The sequence below is a fragment of the Varanus komodoensis genome, unplaced genomic scaffold, assembly GCF_004798865.1.
Source record: "Varanus komodoensis strain SLA01 unplaced genomic scaffold, ASM479886v1 scaffold15, whole genome shotgun sequence".
In the NCBI taxonomy this organism is placed as follows: Eukaryota; Metazoa; Chordata; class Lepidosauria; order Squamata; family Varanidae; genus Varanus; species Varanus komodoensis.
Window position 1 is genome coordinate 22,604,223 of NW_025335440.1, and position 23,363 is coordinate 22,627,585.

General features: G+C 39.8%; 1 protein-coding gene across 2 annotated transcripts in view; it reads left to right on the forward strand.

Annotated features, from left to right (window-relative positions):
* Window positions 1-23,363, forward strand: part of ARHGAP21 (Rho GTPase activating protein 21) — a 129,079-nt gene that overhangs the window by 41,880 nt on the left and 63,836 nt on the right. For both annotated transcript variants that reach the window (XM_044425208.1, XM_044425210.1), the window contains exons 2-3: window positions 13,119-13,301; window positions 14,390-14,414. In XM_044425208.1, the coding sequence (XP_044281143.1) occupies window positions 13,119-13,301; window positions 14,390-14,414 (208 nt within the window). The remainder of the gene's footprint in view (window positions 1-13,118; window positions 13,302-14,389; window positions 14,415-23,363) is intronic.

Genomic DNA, 23,363 nt, shown 5'->3' on the forward strand with positions numbered 1-23,363 from the left:
AGTATTATGAAAACCCAGTAGCACAAGCTTCTATATTGTGTAGAATTCTATGCCTATAACTACACATACAATGCATGGATGTAAAGGGGTTGTTCCAGCGGAATGGCCTCACCCTGCTGTGTGCGAAGCCCTGTTCACATAGATAGCACATGTTACTCTATGGGGAATAACTGTATTATAATGATCTAATAGAATCAAATCTCTGTGGTGCTACAGGATTTTCCACACTGCATACATCAGGGTTATTTTTACCTGTTTATACAATGCCATAGTATTGCCATTCCCTGCCGTTCAGAAACATTAACCTCTTATGGCAGATAATACCTGTTATTATCCATCTAATGCAACATATTGTCAACATTCCTGTTAAAATAGCCTGTCATTGTAAATAGCTCATTCAGCAGTTATGAATGACAAAATATGTTTCTAATAGCCACCACTACAAAAAAAAAAAAAAAAAGTATATCATCAGGTTGGATGTCAGGAAGTACTTCCTGATGGTTAGGGCCCCTAGGATATGGAATGGGCTTCCAAAGAAGTGGTTGAGGCCCCATCAGTGAGAGTATTCAAGGAAAGATTGGACAACCACATGCTGAGGATTACATGAGCAGAGCCGGCTGGAGCCAGGGGCCAGACTAGATGGCCCAGGAGGCCCCTTCTGATTCACTTTGTTTCTATGTTTCTATATACTGGCTTGCTGGAGGGTGACAGAGGAGACACCAAGAGCTCTCTCTCTCTCCTTCAATACTCTGGACTTCTGTGCTGGGTACAGAGAGAAGGAACTTTTCTTCTTTTTCATTTAGTTTCATACTGGCCATTGAGATGGGATGGTGCTTTCTACCTCTCCTCTACCAGCCCCAGCATCCTAGACATTTGCCTTTCTGTTCACTGGCCTGTGTGCAGCTTTTTCCCCTCACATGTTGTTATTAGGTGAGTGTTTTAATACATGAAAGCATAACATGTATTAACCCAGGTGAGATTTATCCAATGTTAACTAAGATTTTATTTATATATTTATTAGATTTATATCCCAATTTTTTATTACACTGAACTCAAAACAAATTACATGATTCACCTCCTCCTGCTCTCAATCTCATCCCCACAACAACCCCGTAAAGTAGGTTTGACTGAGAGTCTGTGACTGGCCCAGAGTTGCCCAGTTGACTGCATTGCCAATCAGGAACTAGAGCCCAGATTGCCTGAGTCACTGGCCCACCTTCTTAACCACTACACCATGCTGTCTCTCAGTTTCAAAGCTCTCAATATTTGAAAGCTGTACATACTTAAATATATGCCCAATGTGCCTTAACATATTTTGGTTCATAACTGTTTTGTTTGTTTTGGTTTTGGTTTTGGTTTTTTGGGTAAAGTGTCTTTCTTACTGCTTTGGACTATAAAATACTTTTGTACATTCTTTATAGGTCTTTTCTTTCTTTTTAAAACTATTGAACTGCAGAAATGCCTGCTTTCCTCTAGGGAAATGTATCTTGCTCTAGCTGGTACATGGGGCAAATCCAATAGTGAAGTTAGTTACACAGGCAAATCATGAAGCACAAAGGTTTCAGTATAACATGGGATCATGCTAAAGTAGGGATGGTCCAGGTAAGCAATGGTCGAAGTACAATATTAGCAGGAAAGCAGGTAGTTTTCAGGAAATAAGTCTGAGGACAGTCAAAGTCAAAACACAGGTAAGGCATGAAGTGCAATATGCAGTCTAATATGCAACATTAAGCAGAGTCCAAGACTCAGAGCAGTTCAATCAAGATCAGGAATTCATGTCTCTGCTGCTGATGGAATGATTTGATCTAGCAATGGCTAGCCTAAAAAATGAAGGTTTATATAGCTAGTATCTCTGGAGCCCCTCTCATGACTCAGCTACACCTCTTCCTCTGGAGGAGTACCTATATTTAGTTGAGAGCCAGTGTGGTGTAGCAGTTAAGAGCATGGGACTGGGACTCAAGTGATCTGAGTTCTAGTCCTCGCTCAGCCATGGAGCCAACTGGGTGACTTTGGGCCAATCACAGACTCTCAGCCTAACCTGCCTGACAGGTTTGTTGTTGTGGGGGTAAGATTGAGAACAAGAGGAGAATTGTAAGCTGCTTTGAGTTCTATTTAAGAAAAAAGGTGGGATATAAATCTAATAAATTTTGTCTCAAAGGGGTGGGTTCTAGTGCCCTGTGTCTTGAAACAGTAACTGCATCAGAGTCTAAATGATTGCTCAACCTCTGCCTCAGGCAGAACTTTCCTCCTGTGTAAATAGATCTGTGGTTATCTTTCTGGAAGGAGCAGGTTCCGAGGAGGAAGGTTCATCCAGCAGGGGCATGAGAATATGGATGGGCAATTCTAAGAATATAGAAGTGACAGAACTGTTGAAAAATCCTCCATCAAACAGTCAATACAATAGTTTGCATTTAGTGGTGAAGTTTAATTGTCATTAAAATGACTGTTAGAATTTGCTTGATAGTGTTCAGGGCAAGGTTTGGTTAGATTGGGTTTAAAGCCCCCGCTGCTTTAGATGGGATAAAAAATGAATTCTTGATGTAGTACAGTACACTTTGGCATATTTTCCATTGCAGTTCAAGGTGTTTCCTGCCAAATACAAATACCTGAGAGGCTTGGAAACATGCCATATTCCATTTCATTTTCTCTTCTACTTCCTTCTTTGACTGACTGTTCCTAGCTAGAGGAAAAAAATCAAGGCTATGTGATTGTGCAGATCTACAGGTTTAGTAATCCATGGTCATGTCTTTTCATTTCATTTCTTAACTTGGATATGTAACCAGGTTGTATTCAGTTATGTTCCTCAGAAGTCCCTGGGGTTCCTTCATTACAAGTGCCATCTTCTACAAATGAATTTCTGCAAACTAAACTGCAGCCTTGATGGAGCACTGCAGCTGAATAGAACAAATTTTGCTTTAGAGTTCCCCATAGACAGCTTGCAAAGTGGTCAGAAAATCTTAGTAATGAAAGGAAACCACATGAAAATAAAGTGTATTATGCTTGAATACAGCATTTCCAGGTGTTGAATAAACAAAGAATACTATATTTAAATGTCAGTTGTGGCAGAAACTGATCATGTTGTAAATGTGCTCAGTTAGCAGAAGATGGTAACACTGGCCAGACAAATAGACCAAGAAGCTCAGAAGCAGTGGTGCTTCATGCATACAGATTATTATATTATGCTCTTGGGAACTGTAGTTCATTTTCTTGTTCCCTGCATCCATAGTAATGCTGGCTGGGGTTGATGAGAATTACCAATGTGTTTAGTGGGTACTAGGATGGGGAAGGCTGATTTAGACAGAGAACTACTTGGAAATTTGTTCCTTCCTGTACTGAAGTAAACAGGAAAACGGTTTAGATCTGTATGGAGAACAGCAAGTGTTTTGTTCTCCATACTTGCAAGAAAAAGTAAAGACAGCTGATTAAGATAGGGAAAATTACTGTCAAACAAAAGGATGCTTGATCATTGGTCTGGTCCTAATGTTAATGTTTTGGTTCAGGATTAACATTTAAAAAGTATGTATCTGTAAAGCGGTGTCATAGTAGTTCAGGTAGGTTCATTGCAATTGACTGGTGTGTCATCCAGAGTAAGTTTGTTTTGGGTGCCTTGTCTGCTGAATACTCACAGTATATATAATTCAACATTCTGAGCCAGTACTTGATTCATAATACAAATGAGCATTATGAGCTGACAATTTTAATATACTGAATTAGCTTATTACAAATTTTGGAATAATCACACATGGAGACATTAAGAGCAGATGTATGAGTTGCTTGAGTTTTGTTTTCCTTTTGTGCAACAAGTAAACTAATTCTGTGATGATCAAGAGTTTTTTAGTTTTAAATTGAATCACGTTTAAGGCATGAGTCTAAAATAATTCTTTAATCTTGCAGAGTTCTTCTGTTGTATAACTATACTGCTTCATCCAGGAGTAAGGCAAATGAAGCTTCACTCTGAAGGGGAAACACCTTTAGGAGATGACACATTAATTCATGAATAGCTTTGACATGGTTATCATTTTTTGTTCAGTTCACAAGTGAAAGCGTGCAGTAACTCTGTTCTCAGCTAGTCATTCTTGTCTGTACAAATCAGAGTCTTATCCCTCTAGTGCTGATTCGTCTCCTTCCCTTCCTTGCTCCTGCCCCTACTCCACTCTTGTATTTCATACCATTTTAGCACAGCCAGACTATTCCTCACTTTCCCCCCAAGTGGTTCTACTAGAAAGGCTCTTGGATAGATAGCATGATTTATGGAACCAGTAAACTGCTGTGGAAATACTTATGTACCAGAGTTTATGCTGACTGACTGACAATTGCTTTTGATGGTTGCTCAGTAGGTGACAAGAAATAGGGCTTTATGTTTTGAGATGACAAGGCTGTTGTCATTACGACTGGTCTACTCCACACCATTGATGGCAGTTCAAACACAGGCATTATGGGCTGAATCCCACATGGTATGGCATATTTATTTAACCTTTGTGTCACATTGTACTTTTTATGAGTATCAACCCTACAGATACAACTATTCTATAGTTTGTTTGAACACTTATGTTTCCTTTTTTTTAAGAGAGCTAAAGTTTTGAGTTCTGTGTTATGCAGAATAAATTTTATGTATTTTGACATCAGATTCAGCATCATGGCTTGTACTTTTAATGAGTGGAAATAATGCATCCTGTATCTTCCATTTCAGTTTGGGTGCATATAAATAAAAAGAGGTGTAAATTTGATGGATACTGCATGTGAAATGGTTTTAATAGAAAGTCTTATAAACAAAGATAAATTGGTAAAAAATCTGTTACACTGTCTTTGTAATTGCTTACTTATTATAAGTGGAATTGGTAAAGGTTTTGATTAATTCAATCAATGGAAATAAAGGATGAATTCTCATTTTACTTTTTGTCTTCAGGTCTGCATACTTGAATATCTGTCTTCTTGTAAATTCCCCTGACAATTGGCTAAATGTGGTATAGAAATGTAAATGATAATTATTATATTGCTCTCCTCCTCATCCCTTCTCCAAATTTCTGGAAATAGATTACAACAATGCTATCTTAAATGAGAAGTATATGTTTATGTATTCATTTTTTATCACCTGGCTATTGAAAATTACACACATATACTGGTTGCAATTTGAGTCCACTCTTGCATAGTTTAAATGGAAAAGGTATAAAAACATAATTATGGATGCACAGTTCCTTGAGCTTTTGTTGTTGAATAACCAGCTCCACTTTTTCATTAAGCCCTATTTGTATAGAATTTAGCATTGTTGTTTTGGCCTTTTTCATATGAAATAGTAGACAGTAAACATGGAGAGGGAGGAAATTTCTGTTTCAAAAAAAGAAAACAAAACAAAACCAGAGGACAATACTATATGAAAATTAGAATTGCAGTATTCCAAGTCACACTTTAGGAACACAGTGTCTTATTTTATCAAAGGAAAGGAGTCAATTTTGAAAGTGAGAATAGATTCTGAAACTAGACATAAGGCTAGATCATTCCATCTGTTCCAAGCTTTCCATCTCCAGTAGGGGCCACTCTTGGAAACTCAGAAAGTGGGTGTGATGGAATGGTTGTTTCCCTTTTCATGTTGCTTGCATTTGATTTTCAGTGGGATACTACATCTGAATATGGAGGGCTAATTCACTGACATCACATTTTTGCATTTTGATGTATTTTTAAAGCCCCACTGTGTTCAGTGATGTTTACTCCCTAGTAAATGTGTTGAGAATTGCAGTTGTAAACTAGATCCACTGTTTCCAGTGGGATTGTACTCTCACTTATGAGGTCAGGTTTGTAGTGTTAGGGGTATTCTGATAGTTCCTGAATGTTCAGGAGCTGGTAATGGCTTGCTGTTCATTTGACCAAACTGGCTGCTTCATTTTCTGGAATAAATGTACCTTGCCCAGAGTTGTAAGTGCTTAATATCCTGGTTGAATTCTTTATAATGTAATGTATATGGAGATGCCTTTGAAAAGTGATTGGAATTTCCATTAGTTCAAAATGTCACTGCTGGAATATTAACTGGAGTGAGCTAAATGAAGCATAAGCCTCCATTTTTGTTCTACTTTCATTGGTTACATGTTTGTTTCTGGGTTCAAATCAAGGTGCTAGTTCTAAAGCCCTAAATGTTTTAGGAGCAAGATACATTAATAATTTGCCTCTTCTCATGAACATACACATCAGCATTGATGTTCTTGCTATATGTCCCATGTTGTTGGACATTTGGCAACTGAGCATTAGAAATAGGACCGTCTGAGTTGTAGTGTCTTTACTTTAAAGTGACATTCTTGGGGTGCCTGACTGACTGCCTCCATCACTTTTCTCTTTCCTGCCTCATAGTTAAGTGGTTTATTAAAAAAGGAATATCATGGTTTCTGATGATGATATGAAATTTGCTGAGCATTATGGATTTTGTTCTTTGTCCTTTTGCTGTGATTTGCTTTTAGCTGTTTGTGTCACCAGTCACTGTGGATTTTTTAAAAAAAGAAATAAATATTTTAATAGAATATACAAGCCAGTTTTTCATGGCTTATAGTCACTGAGACATCATGAATCTAATATGTTTTAAAAGGGGTCTTCAGAACTTGGCCTGTTTTGTGTCTGATGTCATTTTGAGTTTTTTAAGTGCTTGGAAGTGTTTCAAAGACATTATAAGAGTTCAGGTGTGAGTCATCATCCTCTTTCATAGCTGTAAATTCAGGAGGAGTCCATGTTGTCCTTTTCTGACTTGACTAGAAGCCCATGGGGCATGAGAAGACAAGGAAAGTTAGTAGTTGCAGCACCATGGAGAGCTCCAGGTGAACAACTTGCTCCATACAGTCTTGAGATGGACTGAACTTGAGACCGCTTATCCTTGAGAAACAAAAAGCTGCTTCCTTTTTGACTCTCCTCCAGACTTCTCAGTGTCAGGCTTTTTGGTGACCTGATATGTGGGTGTGCATCCTGGTGTGGAGGCAGCTAGTTCCTGGGGATGTGCAGGTTCTGGACATATTGGATTCTGGAGGTTCCACTTCAGAAAGAAGGGTCCCCAGTCCAGTGGGCTCTCAGGGTTGCACTCAGCCCTGGTCTTGTTGCTTGGGCCTGGTTTGGATTACAGCGGCCTATAATAATACTGATCTGATGGGCTCCTGCTTTTCAGACTTGGAGACCAACCCTGGCCTGCTGCTCCTGGTGAGTGTTCTGATAGTTGTGATGTGTTTCCAATTATTTTGATGCCACATGCTCTTGAATACTTTGGAGAGGCACATGGCAATTGTGAGGATGATTCCCTAAGCTCAGAATCTGGATTTTCTCACATTTCATGAGGTTGGGAACACTAGCCATGAGAAAATTGGAGACAGAATTTGCTCACCCATGATTTTTAAGATGCTATTTAAACTGTGTTATATGATAGGAACAGCTATGTGTCTTAATTGGGTGACCTTTCCTTAGTGAAATACTGATAAAATGACTGGGAATAACAATGCTGTAAGAGAAGCAGAAGTCAAAAGTGGAAAATTTAGTATTGCAAGTATATTGTTTATGTGATAGCTAGTAGTCTGATAATGCAGCTACTTTATACATATTTAATATCTATGCCACCCAATAGCCAAAGCTTGTTGAGCAGTTTACCATAACAGATAAAAATAAAGCATACAGTAAATTTAAACATTATCTTAAAAGGTTACCTAAGTTGGGTTCTCACATTTTTTATTCCAACAGCAAGGTGTGTTGGTGGTTTCACGAGGCAAGAACTTTCTCTTACAATAAATAGATCATATTCCATCATGGTTATGAAATTTCTAGAGCCATCTTTTAATTAAGAACTACCTTTTAGGACCCAAGTTATTTTTTTAATTTAATCCTGTACTCCTTTTCATAAGTGTCCTGAAAGTAGTTTACAGCAGCTTTCCCCAGCCTGGATAAGACCAGTGAAAAAATAGCCCTTAGATATTTAAGTTTCCTCTTCACCAAATGCTCTGAATGTAGGCTCCACATCATTCCTTCCATATGTCAAAACCCTAACACATAAATTCCAACAGAACAAGATAACCAGACTGTAAAACAAGACCCAGAAAGATACTATATAACTGTGAGTTTTTGATATAGCAAAGCTGCAGTCTTTAAGAAGACTCCAAAGAAAACAGTGATTCTATACAGATCTCTACAGAATTCAGTAACTCCTCCACTACTTTCCTTTGAGTACTATACTGTTGCAAATAAAGTGTGATCTTTTTCCTTCTCAGAACCCCAAATTGGCAATTCCATTTGGTTGTACACCTTTATGAATGGCATATTGTTAGCATTGTGACAGAATTGTGCTTGAATAGTCAATTACAGAAAGTCATAGTTGAAGGGAGAGGAAACTTCTACTTGACTCTAACTAAAGTTCTTCAGCTTTGGCCTGGCTCTGGCAGCGTAGTGTGTCTGAGGTATTATATTTTTATTTTTATCTCCTTTGGTCTTTGTTCCAGTGCTGATGCTGCAGATTTCATTACTGTTCCCAGTCACTAATAATTCATACTTTTTCAGTTGCATGCAGAAACTTGCTTTTCCCATCATTATACTGTTTGAATGCAGGGTTGCTGTTTTGTGTCACAGAGATGGTCTGTGTTAGTATGATATAGCAGTAAGCAAACAAGCAGTTAGCATGCAGTTGGAAATAATATAAATGTTGCAGTCCCTGTAGACACATGTAGTGAGTGATAGTTGCCTGAGACTTTCCCACTGGCAAGTGTGTGAAAGATGTGTGCTGTGTAATTACATCTTAGTAATGGAAGATTGTTTTCAGAATATGAGAGTTAAGGTACATGAATGCCTGAGCATGGTAGTTTTGCTGTGTTTGCATAGTACTCAGCATATTGAAGCCCCAGTCTCCTATTTTAAGGGAATGCCCCTTTAGGCTTGGTACAGTTCCAGGTAATTTCAACAATTGTTGGATTGGGTCCACAGTCAGTAGAATTCTTACATTCAGTTCCTCTCCGTACATAACCTTGGGTAAATTGTAGAGTGTATGTGATCATTCATGCCAGTTGAGTGAAATAGTCCATGTGGAAACCATTATAACCCCCTTTTTTTTTCTGATTTAAATTGTTTTTGGTCTCTAGCTATCTGGGGAAGCAACAGAATGAATAATCCAAGGTAAAATTTCTAGTTCCATTTTGCAATCTCAGCCTAATCCTTAGAACCACAAATCTGTTTGAGAAAGAATCTAGGGTTTGCTTCATATGCAGCACTTTTTAAAATAAGGAAATCTTTGAATAAGAAAAAAATGGAATGTTCCATTATAAGGAAGAAGCACACATTTTGCAAAGGAAATGCACATATTAGCTTCCCAGCAATAACTATATTTGTAGCAAAATAAATATTTACTCTATATTTTGCTTGCTTGCACCATTTCTCTATTGCCCTTCAACAAAAACTTCTTTAAGTTTAAATTGGAAATGAAAGCAAAAACTATGAAGTATAAAAAGACAACTAACAAAATCTGTTCATTTATATAAGCTGATAAATTAATAGTTTGTATTAAAATATACATCTTGCCTTTCTAGGCAATATAAACAAAGCAGTTTATACTAGCTAAGATGGAAGAATAACAAACCAATATCTATATATGCAGAGAACAAAGAAGAAGAAAAAGCAAAGAAAAAACTAAAAACAAACAGTGAAACATTACACTTCTCAGTCCCACTGAAGTGCACAATGGGGGGGAGGGGTGGCTATCCACAACCCTCTGGGGAAAGAATTCCATAATTTGGGTAGAAAAGGTACTTTCCCTCATCCCCAACAATGAAGCAATTGTTGAGGGAGCAAGAGGTGATTCAGAAGCTGAGCAAATTAAGCACATAGCTAGGAACAATTGCCATCTCAGCCTGCAGCCTGTTGATCTCAGTGGGTCTACTCTGGAGCATGACTAATTCTGGATCTGTCCCATTGGATTCAGTGATACCTACTCTTGAGTATTCATGGATAAGCTAGCGCTGTTGGTACTCAAAACTGTATCTTGTTTGAAGGTGTCTCTTTTCATAGCATTTGTTCTTAGGACTGATGTGACACTGGCTTAATGGTTGGTTGATGTCACTGTGTTCATTCTGTCAATGACTGTAATAAAATTAAAGGAATAGGAATAAGAATTGAGCTATAGATGTCTGTAAAATCTGTGCCCTATGTTTCAGGCTTTCATTGATTATGAAAGAAATTGCAGGCATACTCGTATTGTGGGTTCAGTTCCAGACAAGCACAATAAAGCAAATATCACAATAAAGCTAGTCACACAATTTGTTTGGTTTCGCAGTGCATATAAAAGTTATGTTTACCGTATAGTGTAATCTATTAAGTGTGCAATATCATTATGTCTAAAAAGAATGTCTATACCTTAATTAAAAATACTTCATTGCTAAAAAATGGCTAACCATCATCGGAGCCTTCAGAGAGTAGCAGTCTTTTTCCTGGTGAAGGGTCTTGCCTCGATGTTGATGGCTGCTGACTGAGCAGGGTGGTGGTTGCTGAAGGGTGGAGTGGCTGTGGCCATTTCTTAAAATAAGCCAGCAATGAAGTTGACTGCATCAATTGACTCTTCCTTTCAAGAAAGATTTCTCGGTCACATGCAATGCTATTTCATAGCATTTTGCTCAGAGTAGAGCTTCTTTCAAAATTGGAGTCAGTCCTCCCAAACCCTGCTGCTGCTTTATCATCTAAATTTATGTGGTATTCTAAACCCTTTGTTGTCATTTCAATAATCTTCACAGCATTTTCACCAGGAGGAGGTTCCATCTCAAGAAACCGCTTTTTTTGCTCATCCATAAGAAGCAACCCCATATCTGTTTTTTTTTAATAATGAGATTGCAATCATCTTATATGGCTGTAGTTCATGCCACCCCAGTACAATTATTATAGTAATATCAAAGATCACTGATCACAGATCACTATAACAAATAAGATAGTGCAAAAGTTTGAAAAATTGTGGGAATTACCAAGATGTGACACAGACACTTGATGTGAGCAAATGCTGTTGCAAAAATGGTGCTGATTGACTTGCTCAACATAGGGTTGTCACAGACCATCAATCTGTAAAAAACACAGTATCTGTGAAGCACAATAAAGTGAAGCACATTAAAACGAGATATGTCTGTGCTTATTTGCTAGGGTTGTTAGAGAATTTTGTTCTGTCTGCATTTTCAAGCAAATAGTCTTAATTCACACTTTCTGCATTAATGTATGAGTTGAAATGCTCATGCATTTCAGATTTTGCAGTGGTATTTCCAACTGAAATATGCAGTAAAATACGTATTTTATGGGAAAATTGCATAAAAGTGCTATTTCATGTCAAATGTGTTAAGTTTTAATGTAATTTTTCATTTTCTGTATTTAAATGCATTTTCTAGTATGGCAGGGAATGAGTTAATATGTGTGAAATTGACAATGGCTGGAAATTGTCTGAGCCATCCCTCTCTATTCTTCACTTATTGCATAATTAACTTACAGAGCTCATGATGTAGTGTTTGTTCATCTAGATCAGCCCTTCCCAATGTGGAGGCCTTCAGATCTTTTGTACTTCAGTTTTTGGCAAGCATAGTAAATAAACCTGGGATTCTTAGTCCAAAACATGTGAAGACCACCAGGCTGGGGAAGACTGACTTAAATTCTTTTTTTTAAGGATTAGATAATTCATGGAAGACCAGGCTTATTCACTGTGCCAATTTGATATTTCAAATTCAGAAGAAGCTGTATTAATCTGCTGCAGTTGTAGGGAAAGGTAACTTTCTAGGAATGAACTCAAAGCTCAAAGCATGCAGCTTGGTTTCAGCAACACAGGATTAAACCCACAAATCCAGTAGCTGGACAGACTAAATGGCTATTTGCTATGTTAATTCTGGTTTATTCCGTTAAATAATATGTAAAGTAGCATTCTTATTTAGGGTTTTCTTTTCTGTTTGTATATTGGATCCTTTCAGTGTTGTTTGTGAGCCGCTTAGTGAATAGGCCTTTCATTGCAATGTTGCCAGATTCCTGAAGGGAAGGGAGTTGGCAGGAGAGGAAAGGCAGAGAGGTTATGAGGTAAAAAAGAAAAATCTGGTAGCTCAGCTGCCCTCCAAATGACAGTTGCTTTCAGATCATAGCGAATCAAAAGGGTGGAGGCTAGTCTTGTGTGTATTATATCATTTGATGATATATATCATATGCTATATATTTGATTGTTATATAATCTGCTGCATAATTGACAGCAAATTCCAAAAGTAATATCAGGAGTATTTAACTTTTTGTACTGAAGTGTGATGCACAGTGCTTGAGTTCCTAAAAACAGTTCAGAGCAAAATATTAGGAGAAAATGTAACAGTTGCAGCAGTATAAAGAATATCTCCACTTGCCAATAAGTAAAATAATGCTAGGTTCAAATATGTGCTTGCCATGGTGATTGTGACATTGCCTTCTGGAAAGTGTGACAAATCATCAGCCTTCCCCCAACTTTGAAGCTGGGATTATTCATGCAATTGCATAGCATTTCTTGCCATCTACCTGGGTTTGAAGTAAAGAGGAAGATTAGAAATTGTGCTGTAGCTGCATGCTGAAGGCTCTCAAATCACCTTGCCAAACCAGCAGTCCCCCCTCATTCATTGGTCTTTCTGTCAGGAGTGATGGGTGCACAAAAATTAGGTGGTGCTGCCTGAAGACCAGGAAAGTCCAAGTTGGTGGAGTGATGGACACTGCTTCCCCAAAGCACAAGCAATGTCTTCAGGCAGCAGCAGTACCCAAAAATATATGTTGTCCCCTACCTGGCACGGGTCAGCCACCCCATTTTGAGGCTGGGCATGTCCATGATGTGGTCCTGTCTAGACTTTGTCATCTTCAATCATGTAACACTGAGTTCGCAAAGAAAGTGAGAGTGTTTGTGTTTGGGTTCACTGAAGAAGAGGCCAAGGTTCTGTATGATACAGAGGCTCTTCAGACCTTTTGGTATAAGGTGGCTTTGTAGATTTCAAGCAGCAGTTGATACATTGTTGCACTGATTAGTTGAAATAAATGAAATAATGCAATTTTTAAAAATACAGATTCGTCCACACTAATGAAACTGCTTTTAACAACTTTGTGAAAAGCATGAAATTAAAGAAGTTAAACTGGCATTTTTTTTCTATCATTAGGTGTCCAAAAATAAAGATGCGAAGGAACAAAGTGAAGCTATATCTCCATCAGAGGATGAAGAAACGTTCTCTTGGCCTGGTCCCAAAACGGTAGTTTTACGAAGAACAACACAGGGCTTTGGCTTCACCTTAAGGCATTTCATTGTTTACCCCCCAGAGTCTGCTATTCAGTTTTCCTTTAAGGTGAGTGTATTGAAGAATGGATCAAACTTTAGAAAGCAGCCACTGGTAATAGCAAGCATGTGAGATGTACGAGTGTTCAACCTATTCCAGCTTAGCAATGGATTTACCCAAACCTTTCTTCTCATCTTTTGGCTTTATGCAACCTAAGTTGGAGGCAAGCCTCATTAAAAACAGTGGGACTTAGTTCTGAGTAATCTTGCATAGATTTGGCCTGTTGGATTGCTATTCTGTGAAGGGTCTAATTCTTTTGCTAGCTAGAGTTTTAAATCCCCCATCATTGTGAACTATAATAGTAATAATAGCAACTAATTAAGTAAGACTGCTCAGGCTCAGTTATGGTTTGCCTCATTGTACAGATTGTAGATCTCAGACTTTATTGAAGCAAGAATCACTCTGTTAGTTTTATTGTTCAGCTGCTGAACAGTGTTTCAGTAGTACTTGTAAACATTAATATCAAGCCACTCAAATGTGAACATGGTCATGTTTTGAAACATAACAAAAATTAGGTCGATCTTTGTGTAGTTCCTAGTACATATGGAAGTGGTATATTAAGTGATTGAAAGGAAAGTTAATAGTAAATATGGATGAGAAAGAACCTTAACTCCGTGCTACAGCACACACTTTGCATATTAAGGCCCCCAGTTCAATCTCAGGTATCTCCAGTTAGGGCTGGGAAAGGCTCCTGTATGAAACTCTGGAGAGTCACTGCTGACTGGACCAAGGAGCTCGCTCTGCATACAGCAGCTTCCTATATTCCTTCCGTTGCTCCTCTGAACTGTGAACTTTAGCCAGGAGGACTTCAGTAGCAGATCATGTTTATAATATTTTTTCCTGATTCCTTCATTTCATCTGTAAGTCATTACTGAGAATGTAAACTAACTTTGTGGAGAACTCATTAAGAAGATTTGTATTTTTTTCAAACCTTGAAATTACCAGCTATCTCTAGAAACCAGGCCACTTCATTGCTTCCTAAGCAGTACCCAGAACATTTTGAGAAAAATCGTTTTCAAAAACTTAGCCATGAATGCTTTGAAGAGGTCTTTTGTTTTTATGCAATGACTTTGGATTTTTATGATTTTCCTCTGCAGGATGAAGAGAATGGAAATAAAAGTGGTATGTTTCTATTTGATTCTTGTACTTTTTGAATAGTGTAAAGCCATTATTGCTATTCTAGATACATAGTTCTAACCAATAATTATTTGGTCCTTTACTGATATCTTCTGATATCTTAGGGGAAGTGCCCTCTATATCGGCATTTTATTATTTTAATGGTATATTTTATATTAAATTTGCACATCTACTTTAGAAATCCAATTATATGGAAAGGTAAAATACAAAGCTTCAAAGGGCTAGATCCACAGATAGATGTAAGGCTGGGACATACCTCATTGGAATAGAGCATTCACGGGCTTCCTCTTGTGATCAGCCCAGTCTTCCAAAAGCAAACCATGCCAAGAAGAAATCTATAAACGTTTGTGGAGTCCTGGTTGCCCAACCAGCAGCTTTGTTCTGCAATAGCTGCAGCGGCTAGTGCGGAAGAGGGACACTGCTTGCACAGCGGTCGCGGGCAGGCTGCTTTCCCGGCAGGCCCCTCATGAGTCAGTCTTTCTTCCATGGCAGTTGCAGCTTCCCACGCAGTGGCTGTTCCTGGCTCCAGGGAGGAGTGCAGCTTGATTAGTGGCAAGCGCCCCATGAGTGCTGGGTGCACTCATCAGGAACTCAGACATTGGGATGGGTAGATTCCTCACACATCCCTAGATAGAAGACAGGGACTTGTTTGAAGAAGGAGATGCCCTTCCTGCACCCCCTCACTATTTGCTCCTGAGAGTCAAGAAACTTCCTGGAATGGCGTGTGATGGGGCATGGGGGTGGGCTGTAGTGGGACAAGGAAGGCAGGAGCATTTGTTGGGGCTACATGTTAATGGGTACATGTTAATACGTAGCAATTATTCTGCCAAACTTTCTGTGTAATTAAGTATGCACACAGGTACAGGTTTAAGTCATAGTATATACAGGAAAACATTGTAACAATTTCTTAATACTGAACTTGGTACAGAATGAGCCTTCCTCTAGGCTCAGGTAGGATTTTCTATATAAAGGGAATCCCTAGGTCTGAAAAAGGTTGTAAATTAAAGCAAAATAAAGCAAAACAACCTTCCATGAATCAATCAATGAGGACTGAGCAAACATTTTGACCTCCAATGCCATGTAATACTGAAAACTGTTAGTTGAAGAAAAATATGGGTTTATCTTCTTCAGTCCCTTTTATTGTTTACAATAACCTAGAGTGGGTGATTAAGAGGTATTGTGGGGTATGCATCCCTGCCCCACCCATGAATGTTTCAGGGTGTGTTGATTCATGTTTATAAATATTTGAAACTGATATGAGGGAACAGGCACAGATGCTAAATGACTATTTTGCTTCTGTGTTCTCCCCAAAGCTGGATGGGAGAGATCTGCATAGGAGCTTAGATGAGGCCGGGGACTTAGGGGCACAGATTAGAGTCACCCCCCTAGAAGTCAAGGGGCTCCTCAGGGCATTGGACATTACAAAGGCGCCAGGCCCTGACAGGTTACACCCGAGAGTGCTTAGAGAGTTGGCACGGGTTCTCTCATGCCCACTGGCCTCCATTTTTGAGACCTCATGGAGAATGGGTGAAGTTCCAGAGGGCTGGAGGGTGGCATCAGTGGTCCCAATTTTCAAAAACGGTAGTAGAAGACCCATGGGGAATTACAGACCAGTTAGCCTTATCTCCATTGTAGGAAAAACCATGGAAAGGCTCATAATAGAGAGAGATTTGGTGACGCTAGATAGGGAAGGGAGGCTGGCAGCCACACAACGCGGCTTCCGCAAAAACAGGTCCTGCCAGACAAACCTTGTGGAATTCTATGACAAGGTTTTGAGATGGCTAGATGGAGGGGATGCAGTGGATGTGGTTTACCTGGATTTCAGCAAGGCCTTTGACAAAGTGTCCCATGATATCCTGTTTGAGAAACTGAGGAGTTTTGGGATACACCAAAGTACTGTCCGGTGGATTAGGGCATGGTTGACTGACCGAAAGCAGAGGGTAACTATTAGTGGGGAATCATCGGGATGGCAGCCAGTGACAAGCAGGGTCCCCCAGGGCTCTGTCCAGGGGCCGATCCTGTTTAATCTTTTCATAAATGACATGAAAGAAGGGGTGAACAGTCTGCTGATCAAATTTGCAGACGATACTAAAACTGGAGCAGTGGCCACAGCTGAGGAGCAGGTACTCCAGATCCAAAAGGATCTGGACAGACTATGGAAGTGGGCAGGAGACAACAGGTTGGCGTTCAGTGTGGATAAGTGCAAGGTCTCGCACTTGGGGCATAGGAATAGGTGTACAGGTTAGGTGACAAGTGGCTGGAGAGCAGTACTTGTGAAAGGGACCTCGGTGTACTGGTTGACTGCAGGCTAAACATGAGTCAGCAGTGTGATGCAGTGGTCAAGAGGGCGAACGCCACCCTTGGTTGCAGAAGTGTGGCTTCTAGATCAAGAGAGGTATTACTACCACTCTATATGACTCTGGTGCGCCCACAACTGGAGTATTGTGCTCAGTTTTGGGCTCCTCATTAGAGTAAGGATATAGCCAGGTTAGTCAGTGCAGTGTAGGGCCACAAGGTTGGTGGCTGGTTTGCAGGGGGTGGGGTATGAGGTGAGACTGAGGGAACTGGGTCTCTTCAGCCTGGAGAAGAGGAGACTCAGAGGGGATATGTTGGTGACATACAGGTATGTGAGGGGATGTCACACGGAGATGGGTAGAGACCTGTTCTCCCCTGCAGAGGAAGGCAGGATGCTCTCCAATGGAGCAAAGCTCTGGGAACCAAGATTCCATTTAGATGCCAGGAAACACTTCCTGACAGTTAGGACCCCGAGGGTGTGGAATGGGCTTCCACAAGAGGTCGTTGAGGCCCCATCAGTGAGGGTGTTCAAAGATAGGCTGGACATGCACATGATGGGCATGTCATGAGCGGAGCTGACTGGAGCTGGGAGTCAAACTAGATGACCCGGGAGACCCCTTCTGACTCGCTCTGTTTCTATGTTTCTATGAAACTGAAAGATTTCTAAGAAGCAGTTAGTAAGTTTGAAGGAAAAGCACTTTGTCAAATTCTGATTGAGCCCCTTCCCTTGGGGCTCTTTCAGCTGCAAAGAGCACTTGACATCTTAATTTGTCCTGGAAAGGTGTGCGTCTATAGGGTTAAGGATGTGCAGTCTGAGAGCATGTCCCTCAGCCCAGTGTCGCCCGCTCCCAAGCAGAATAAAGAGGTGGAGATAAAAATCCCCTTGCCCTCTACAGTTTGAGGTTTGGGGTAGGTGAGTTCCCTGCACCTTAACAAGCAGTCCAACAGGGCACTTGAGGTGAAGTGCCAGAACATTAAGGTTTGTGAAACTGCTTAGATGTCTTGCGCTACTGCACTGTGTGCCAATTTCCCCCACTGTATCTCATGGTCTGCAGCTGTTTTTTTAAATGTCTAACTGCAAGGTATTTTCTTTTCATAAAAGTGCCTTAAAAGGTTTAGACATGTCCAGTCATGGTATATAAACAGAGGTTTAAAAAAATCAGCAGGATACAGCAGGAAGAAACAAAATGGGTGCTCTTATTAAAACCTTGATAATTAAGCCTTCTAATGCATCACCCTAACAGCAAGCAGAGAGCACAAATTATAGTGGAAGGCTATCTCCAGATATATAACCCTAATCAACGAGTGGAATCTGTGTTAGGTGCAGTTGTTAGGATGTCAGAGTTGAATGATAAGTGCTTAGGACATGGGAAGGTCTTCAGTTGCCAAATTCTTGTTGCTCCTTGGAGGAAGACAAGGCAGGCTCTTCATCTGGTTAATGAAAAAGCAAGTATATCTTTCCTCCCCATCCCCCTGCCCTTGGCAGCCTAGATCTAAAGCTAGCATAGAATAAGATGGGAGTATATCTAGAGAGAGATCTCAGTGCCCCTATATTGGAGTTAGACACTGGGTAAAGTTCTGGATAACTGGACTTCCCACACTGTAGTACCCACATTTATCTTTTGGGGGTATAATGATGCAATTTCTTTACTATTTTGAGTAACAGAAGTAATGACATGGCTTCAGATGCCGCTTGTTCTAGTGAAGAAGAAGGAAGCAGCATATGATTTTTCACGGTTTTGGTTGTCACTGGCTGAAGTGAGAACAAAGATAAAAACGTTTCAAATGGGAGCAGAAAATATATAGGAAAATTACCAGTTCATCCGGTTATATCCCTTTCAGCCCAAGAGAATGCTGATTTTAATTAGCTATATCAGCATCTTCAATTTAACTCATTTGTAAAAATGAACAAGGCATTCCAGAGTTTGGTTCAGCTCTGTATACTAGAAAATCAATGAAAGCCTGCAGTGCAGTGCTATTTACTAGGAAATCACCAAGAGTCAATTTGGCAGCAGGATGCATTTAACAGGTTCTTAGATATAATAGAAGTATGCCGTGGTTGGTAAATGTGTGCTTTTCCAACAGTAAGAAAGGATATTCCTTTCCTGAGGTTGTTACCTAACCTCTTTCACATGTGGATTTGACAATTGCTTCATCTATCTAGCCTTGCAGGCCAAATCATTCTTTAGTGGGGAGAATGTGATACTGAAAATAAAGAACTTAGGTGCCTCTTGCTTCTTTATTTTATTATTTATTTCAAAGCAACCTATCAATTTAAAACACCCAGGACAGGTTACACTATAATAAAACCAATGGCAAACAGAGTAATACTGAAAAGCAGCAGGAATCTAGAGAAGAACCAATATAAAACCAATTAAAGCCACCAGTGGCAACACTCTGGAAGACCTGGGCAAATGGAAAGGTTTTCACCTGATATATGGCAAATCTTGTACCAGGCAAGCCTCCCTGGAGATTGCATTTATCACAATTTTGGTGTTTTTTAAAGAAATAGCTCAGTTTTTCTGCAAGAACACTCTGCTTTTCCTGTTCTTGTCTCTTTGGATCTTGGACTGTTTTTTTCTTTCAAGATGCTGCCTAAGGTTCTCCATCTCCTTTGTGTTTTCTGGCGTGTATGGAGAGCATAAGCAGAGCAAAACAGGCCCTAGTTAGTGATGCAGATGTAATGCGGGGTTATTTGTATATTATTTTTGTAGATTGTCCAACTGGCAAATGCCCTTGGGGTGATTAAAACCAAACAGCAGCAGTGAAGTAACAAAAATACAGTGTTAAACATGAGAAATATTGAAGAGTCAGCAATAAATTAATCAAATTAAGGATTGCTTTAAAAGGAAGGTCTTAAACTGATCTAACTGTATACAAAGTCTAAATATATACAAAAAGATTCCAGCTGGATCTTCCTGGGAAGAATATTCTACTAATGGGGGAATTTCTGTGGAGAAGGCTCTTGTTGCATCATTGTGGGTGGTGATAGCAAGAGAAGAACCCCTGAAGACTATCATAGCAATTTTATTCCAGGTATCAGGAACTTAGGATCCGGTGCTCTGGGAAAATTACAGTCCCTTCCTTGGCAGCATAGCAGCATTCCGGGGAGTACTAGAGAAGGAGGGAGGGAATTCTTCTTTGGCTCAGAGTGCAATCAGAGCTGGGAAGAATTCATATTGCTTGTCTCAGGCTGATTGCATGCACTATGAATTGCTGAGTTTTGTACTGGAACCAATGAATTAGAACCTTGGTCACTATCACCAAGTATTGAAGGGAGAATAAGGAATAAGAGCTGAAGTGGACAGTGGAGCTGTGGATAAAGTATTTGTGACATACAGGCTGCATTTCTGTCACCATGTTGAAATATTGTTGATAAAGTGGACCAGTGCATGCCACTTTATGAAGCACTCTGATGTTAGGAATTTGATGGAGAAAATTGTAGCAAAATATTAGCTTTGCCCTGTTCATTTGTGGATGCTGGGAAGCATTAAATTTCGTATGCTAGCTAGTTTTACATTAGTGGATGGTGTAGGGTAGTAAGGGCAAGGAAGTATTGGCAGACAAGTGTGAAGGAAGACTGAACACTTAAAAGGAAGAAGAAGTATTCAACAGGATAAGAATATAGGGAATTCATGTTGAGTGTATAAAGCAATTTAAGCACTGGTGGAATTAGCATTAAAATGGAAACTCAGGAAAAATGAATAGGAGAATTGGGAAATACAAGTATTAATGAATGCCTAGTTGCATAGAAAGCATGAAAGCAAGTGTTAGCATAATCAAGAGTGTGGGATCTGGGTTCTAGACCCCACTCAGCCATGGAGCTCACTGGGTGACTTTGGGCCAGTCACAGACTCTCAGGCCAACCTCACAGGGTTGTTACGAGGGTAAGATTGAGAGGAGAATGAGGCATTCCCATGGAGAGAACTGTACCATATTTGCTGTTTCTGTTTCAATTGTTTCAAGAACTAATACGTTTAAGAACTGAGGAGCAGCATGTCGGTATAGGGGTGGGGCGTGTTACAGACAGATCAGCAAGGCAGAGGTCTGATTGTAATGCAGCTTTTTCTGCATGCACATCACTTTTGAATTGTGGCAGATGTCTTTAAATAACAATACCATTTAAACTATATTAGCATGTGAGCTGTACAGACATGTAGAATATTTAATATACTTTATGCAATGATGGCATATTTCTAGATGAATTTAAAATAAAAATGATATTCTGTTACTGATTTGTTGATTTTAGGTCCATGGATATATCAGGAGAAGAAAGTAGAAAAGACTAATGCACTATCAGCTGTATTGGAAGGAGTAGATGGGCATTCATTATCAATGTGTGTTATCGTGAATAACCTAGGGCAGTGATGGTGACCCTTTTAGAGTCTAAGTGCCCAAACTGCAACCCAAAGCCCACTTATCTGTCGCAAAGTGCCAACACTGCAATCAAACCTGGAAAAAATGGAGGTTTTAGTTTAGAAAAAACAATTCATAGCCAGTGCAAGCAAATATATATATATCCTTGGCAGCGCACTGACCGGCCATATGAAAGCTTGGACGAGTTGCAGCTGATGAGTTGCAGCTCATGACGTCATCGCCTGGAACTGCTACTCCTTTCTCAGCATGCGCATAGCTCCTATGTACGCTGTTATCTGATGCTTGGCTGCTGGGGCAATGCTGGGGCGACTTGACTCGTGTGCCAACAGAGAGGGCTCTGCGTGGCACCAGTGCCATAACCCTACCCTGGTGCACTCCTCTAACCCTTATATAGAGTGAAAGTTCCATAGAAAATAATGCACTATTGAAAAAGCTTTCCTTTAGCTTTTTCTGCACAGCTCATCATTTCTGCTCTTTCTAAACACATTTCAACCATCAAAACCATACCAGGACACCTCATTTTTCTAACCCTAACCCAGTGATGGTGAACCTTTTAGAGGTGGAGTGCCGAAACAGCAACCTGAAACCCACTCATTTATCGCAAAGTGCCAACACTGCAATAAAACCTGAATACTGAGGTTTTAGTTTAGAAAAACCAACCCATAGCCAGTGCAAGCATATATATGTGTGTGTGTGTGTATGTATATGTATATATCCTTGACAGCACACTGACCGGCTATGCTAAAGCTCGGATGAGTCGCGGCTCATGACGTCATCACCTGGCACCACTACTCCTTTCCGAGAGTGCGCATGGCCCCTATGTGCACGGTTATCCAATGCTCGGCTGCTGGGGCAATGCTGGGGCAACTTGGCTTACATGCCGACAGAGAAGGCTCTGCGTGCCCTCTGTAGCACACGTGCCATAGGTTCACCACCGCTGGCCCATGACAACAAGTCATGTACAAAGTTAAAAGAATCTGCGTTTATTCCCAAAGTGGCTTTCATACACTGTATGTGTGGGAGAGATGTATGAGCCATAGTCACACCATTTTCTTAACTGTTAAATTGCTGCTATGATATTGCTAAAATTATATTCATAGGAGCCATCTAGTGGCAATCCTTTTAAAATAAAAGTAAGTTGAAATGCAGGATTTTAAACTAAGCCTTAAGATAGTTCAGTTCTTTTGAAAGTAACAAATGGGATATACTGGGTTGGATTCAGAGCAAGTTGTTTAGTTCCCATCAAAATCAATGGGACAAGTTATTCATAGCAAGTTTTCACACTTTTGAGGGGCCTAAACACTACCTATTTAGGCCCCTCAAACACCACCTGCCACTCAAACACTACCTACCACTTTAATTGATAAAAATGATCAGTGTTTCTCAATGAAATGGCATATTTAAGAATATGTGGCCTCTGTTGTATATTTATGAGGTCCATCATAGACTGTAAATACTTTATTTCTATTTTGGCAAGTTGCTCTTTTGTCCGATGGCCAAACCACATTATGGCAAATGTACACTTCAAAGTGTGTGTTTACAGTTACAACTTCTTTGTTAAAGGCAGCCAGAAGGCCCACTTGCCTTTTCTGCCAAAAATGTGCTTCTGACACACACATTTGCCCCTTAAGATGCTAATAAGACATTCAGGGTTAAATAGTGTTGTCGGCTGATTCTTGGTGGAAAAATGGAACAGAAGGAAAGGATTATACCCTTCTGTCCTTGTACCACATTCTTGGTTCATATCAAGGCTCTTGCAGCTGTATTTTGTGAGGAGAAAACAGGTTGTAAGAGCTACTTTATAAATACATAGATTTATAGAAGGGCATCACTATATTGCTCCTTTTCCTAAGTATCTCTAATATGGAGTTTGTTTCTTTACAGCTGCTGTACACAGGTTAGATATTCTCCTTGGGTTATCTAGTACGTATGTCCTCGAGATACCATCCCTGGTCAGCCACTGCCAGCTCAGACTCCATCAGCATCTATGCGAAGTGAGGGGTTTTTGCCCCATGATAGTTAAGTTAAACTTACTTATATGTAACTGCATTTGCCATTTATTGCCCATCCAACCAGTTTAGAGAGATTGGTTAGGGGGCTTTTCACAATGCATTTTTTTTTTTTTTTAGTTTCCTGAATAAATTGGTATCATCAGCAAAGTAGAACACTTCACTACTTACCCCAAACTCATTTATGAGCAAACGACAGTGCATTTGCTTATAGCACAGATCTTTGTTTTATATGTATTGGCTTTTAGTTGAT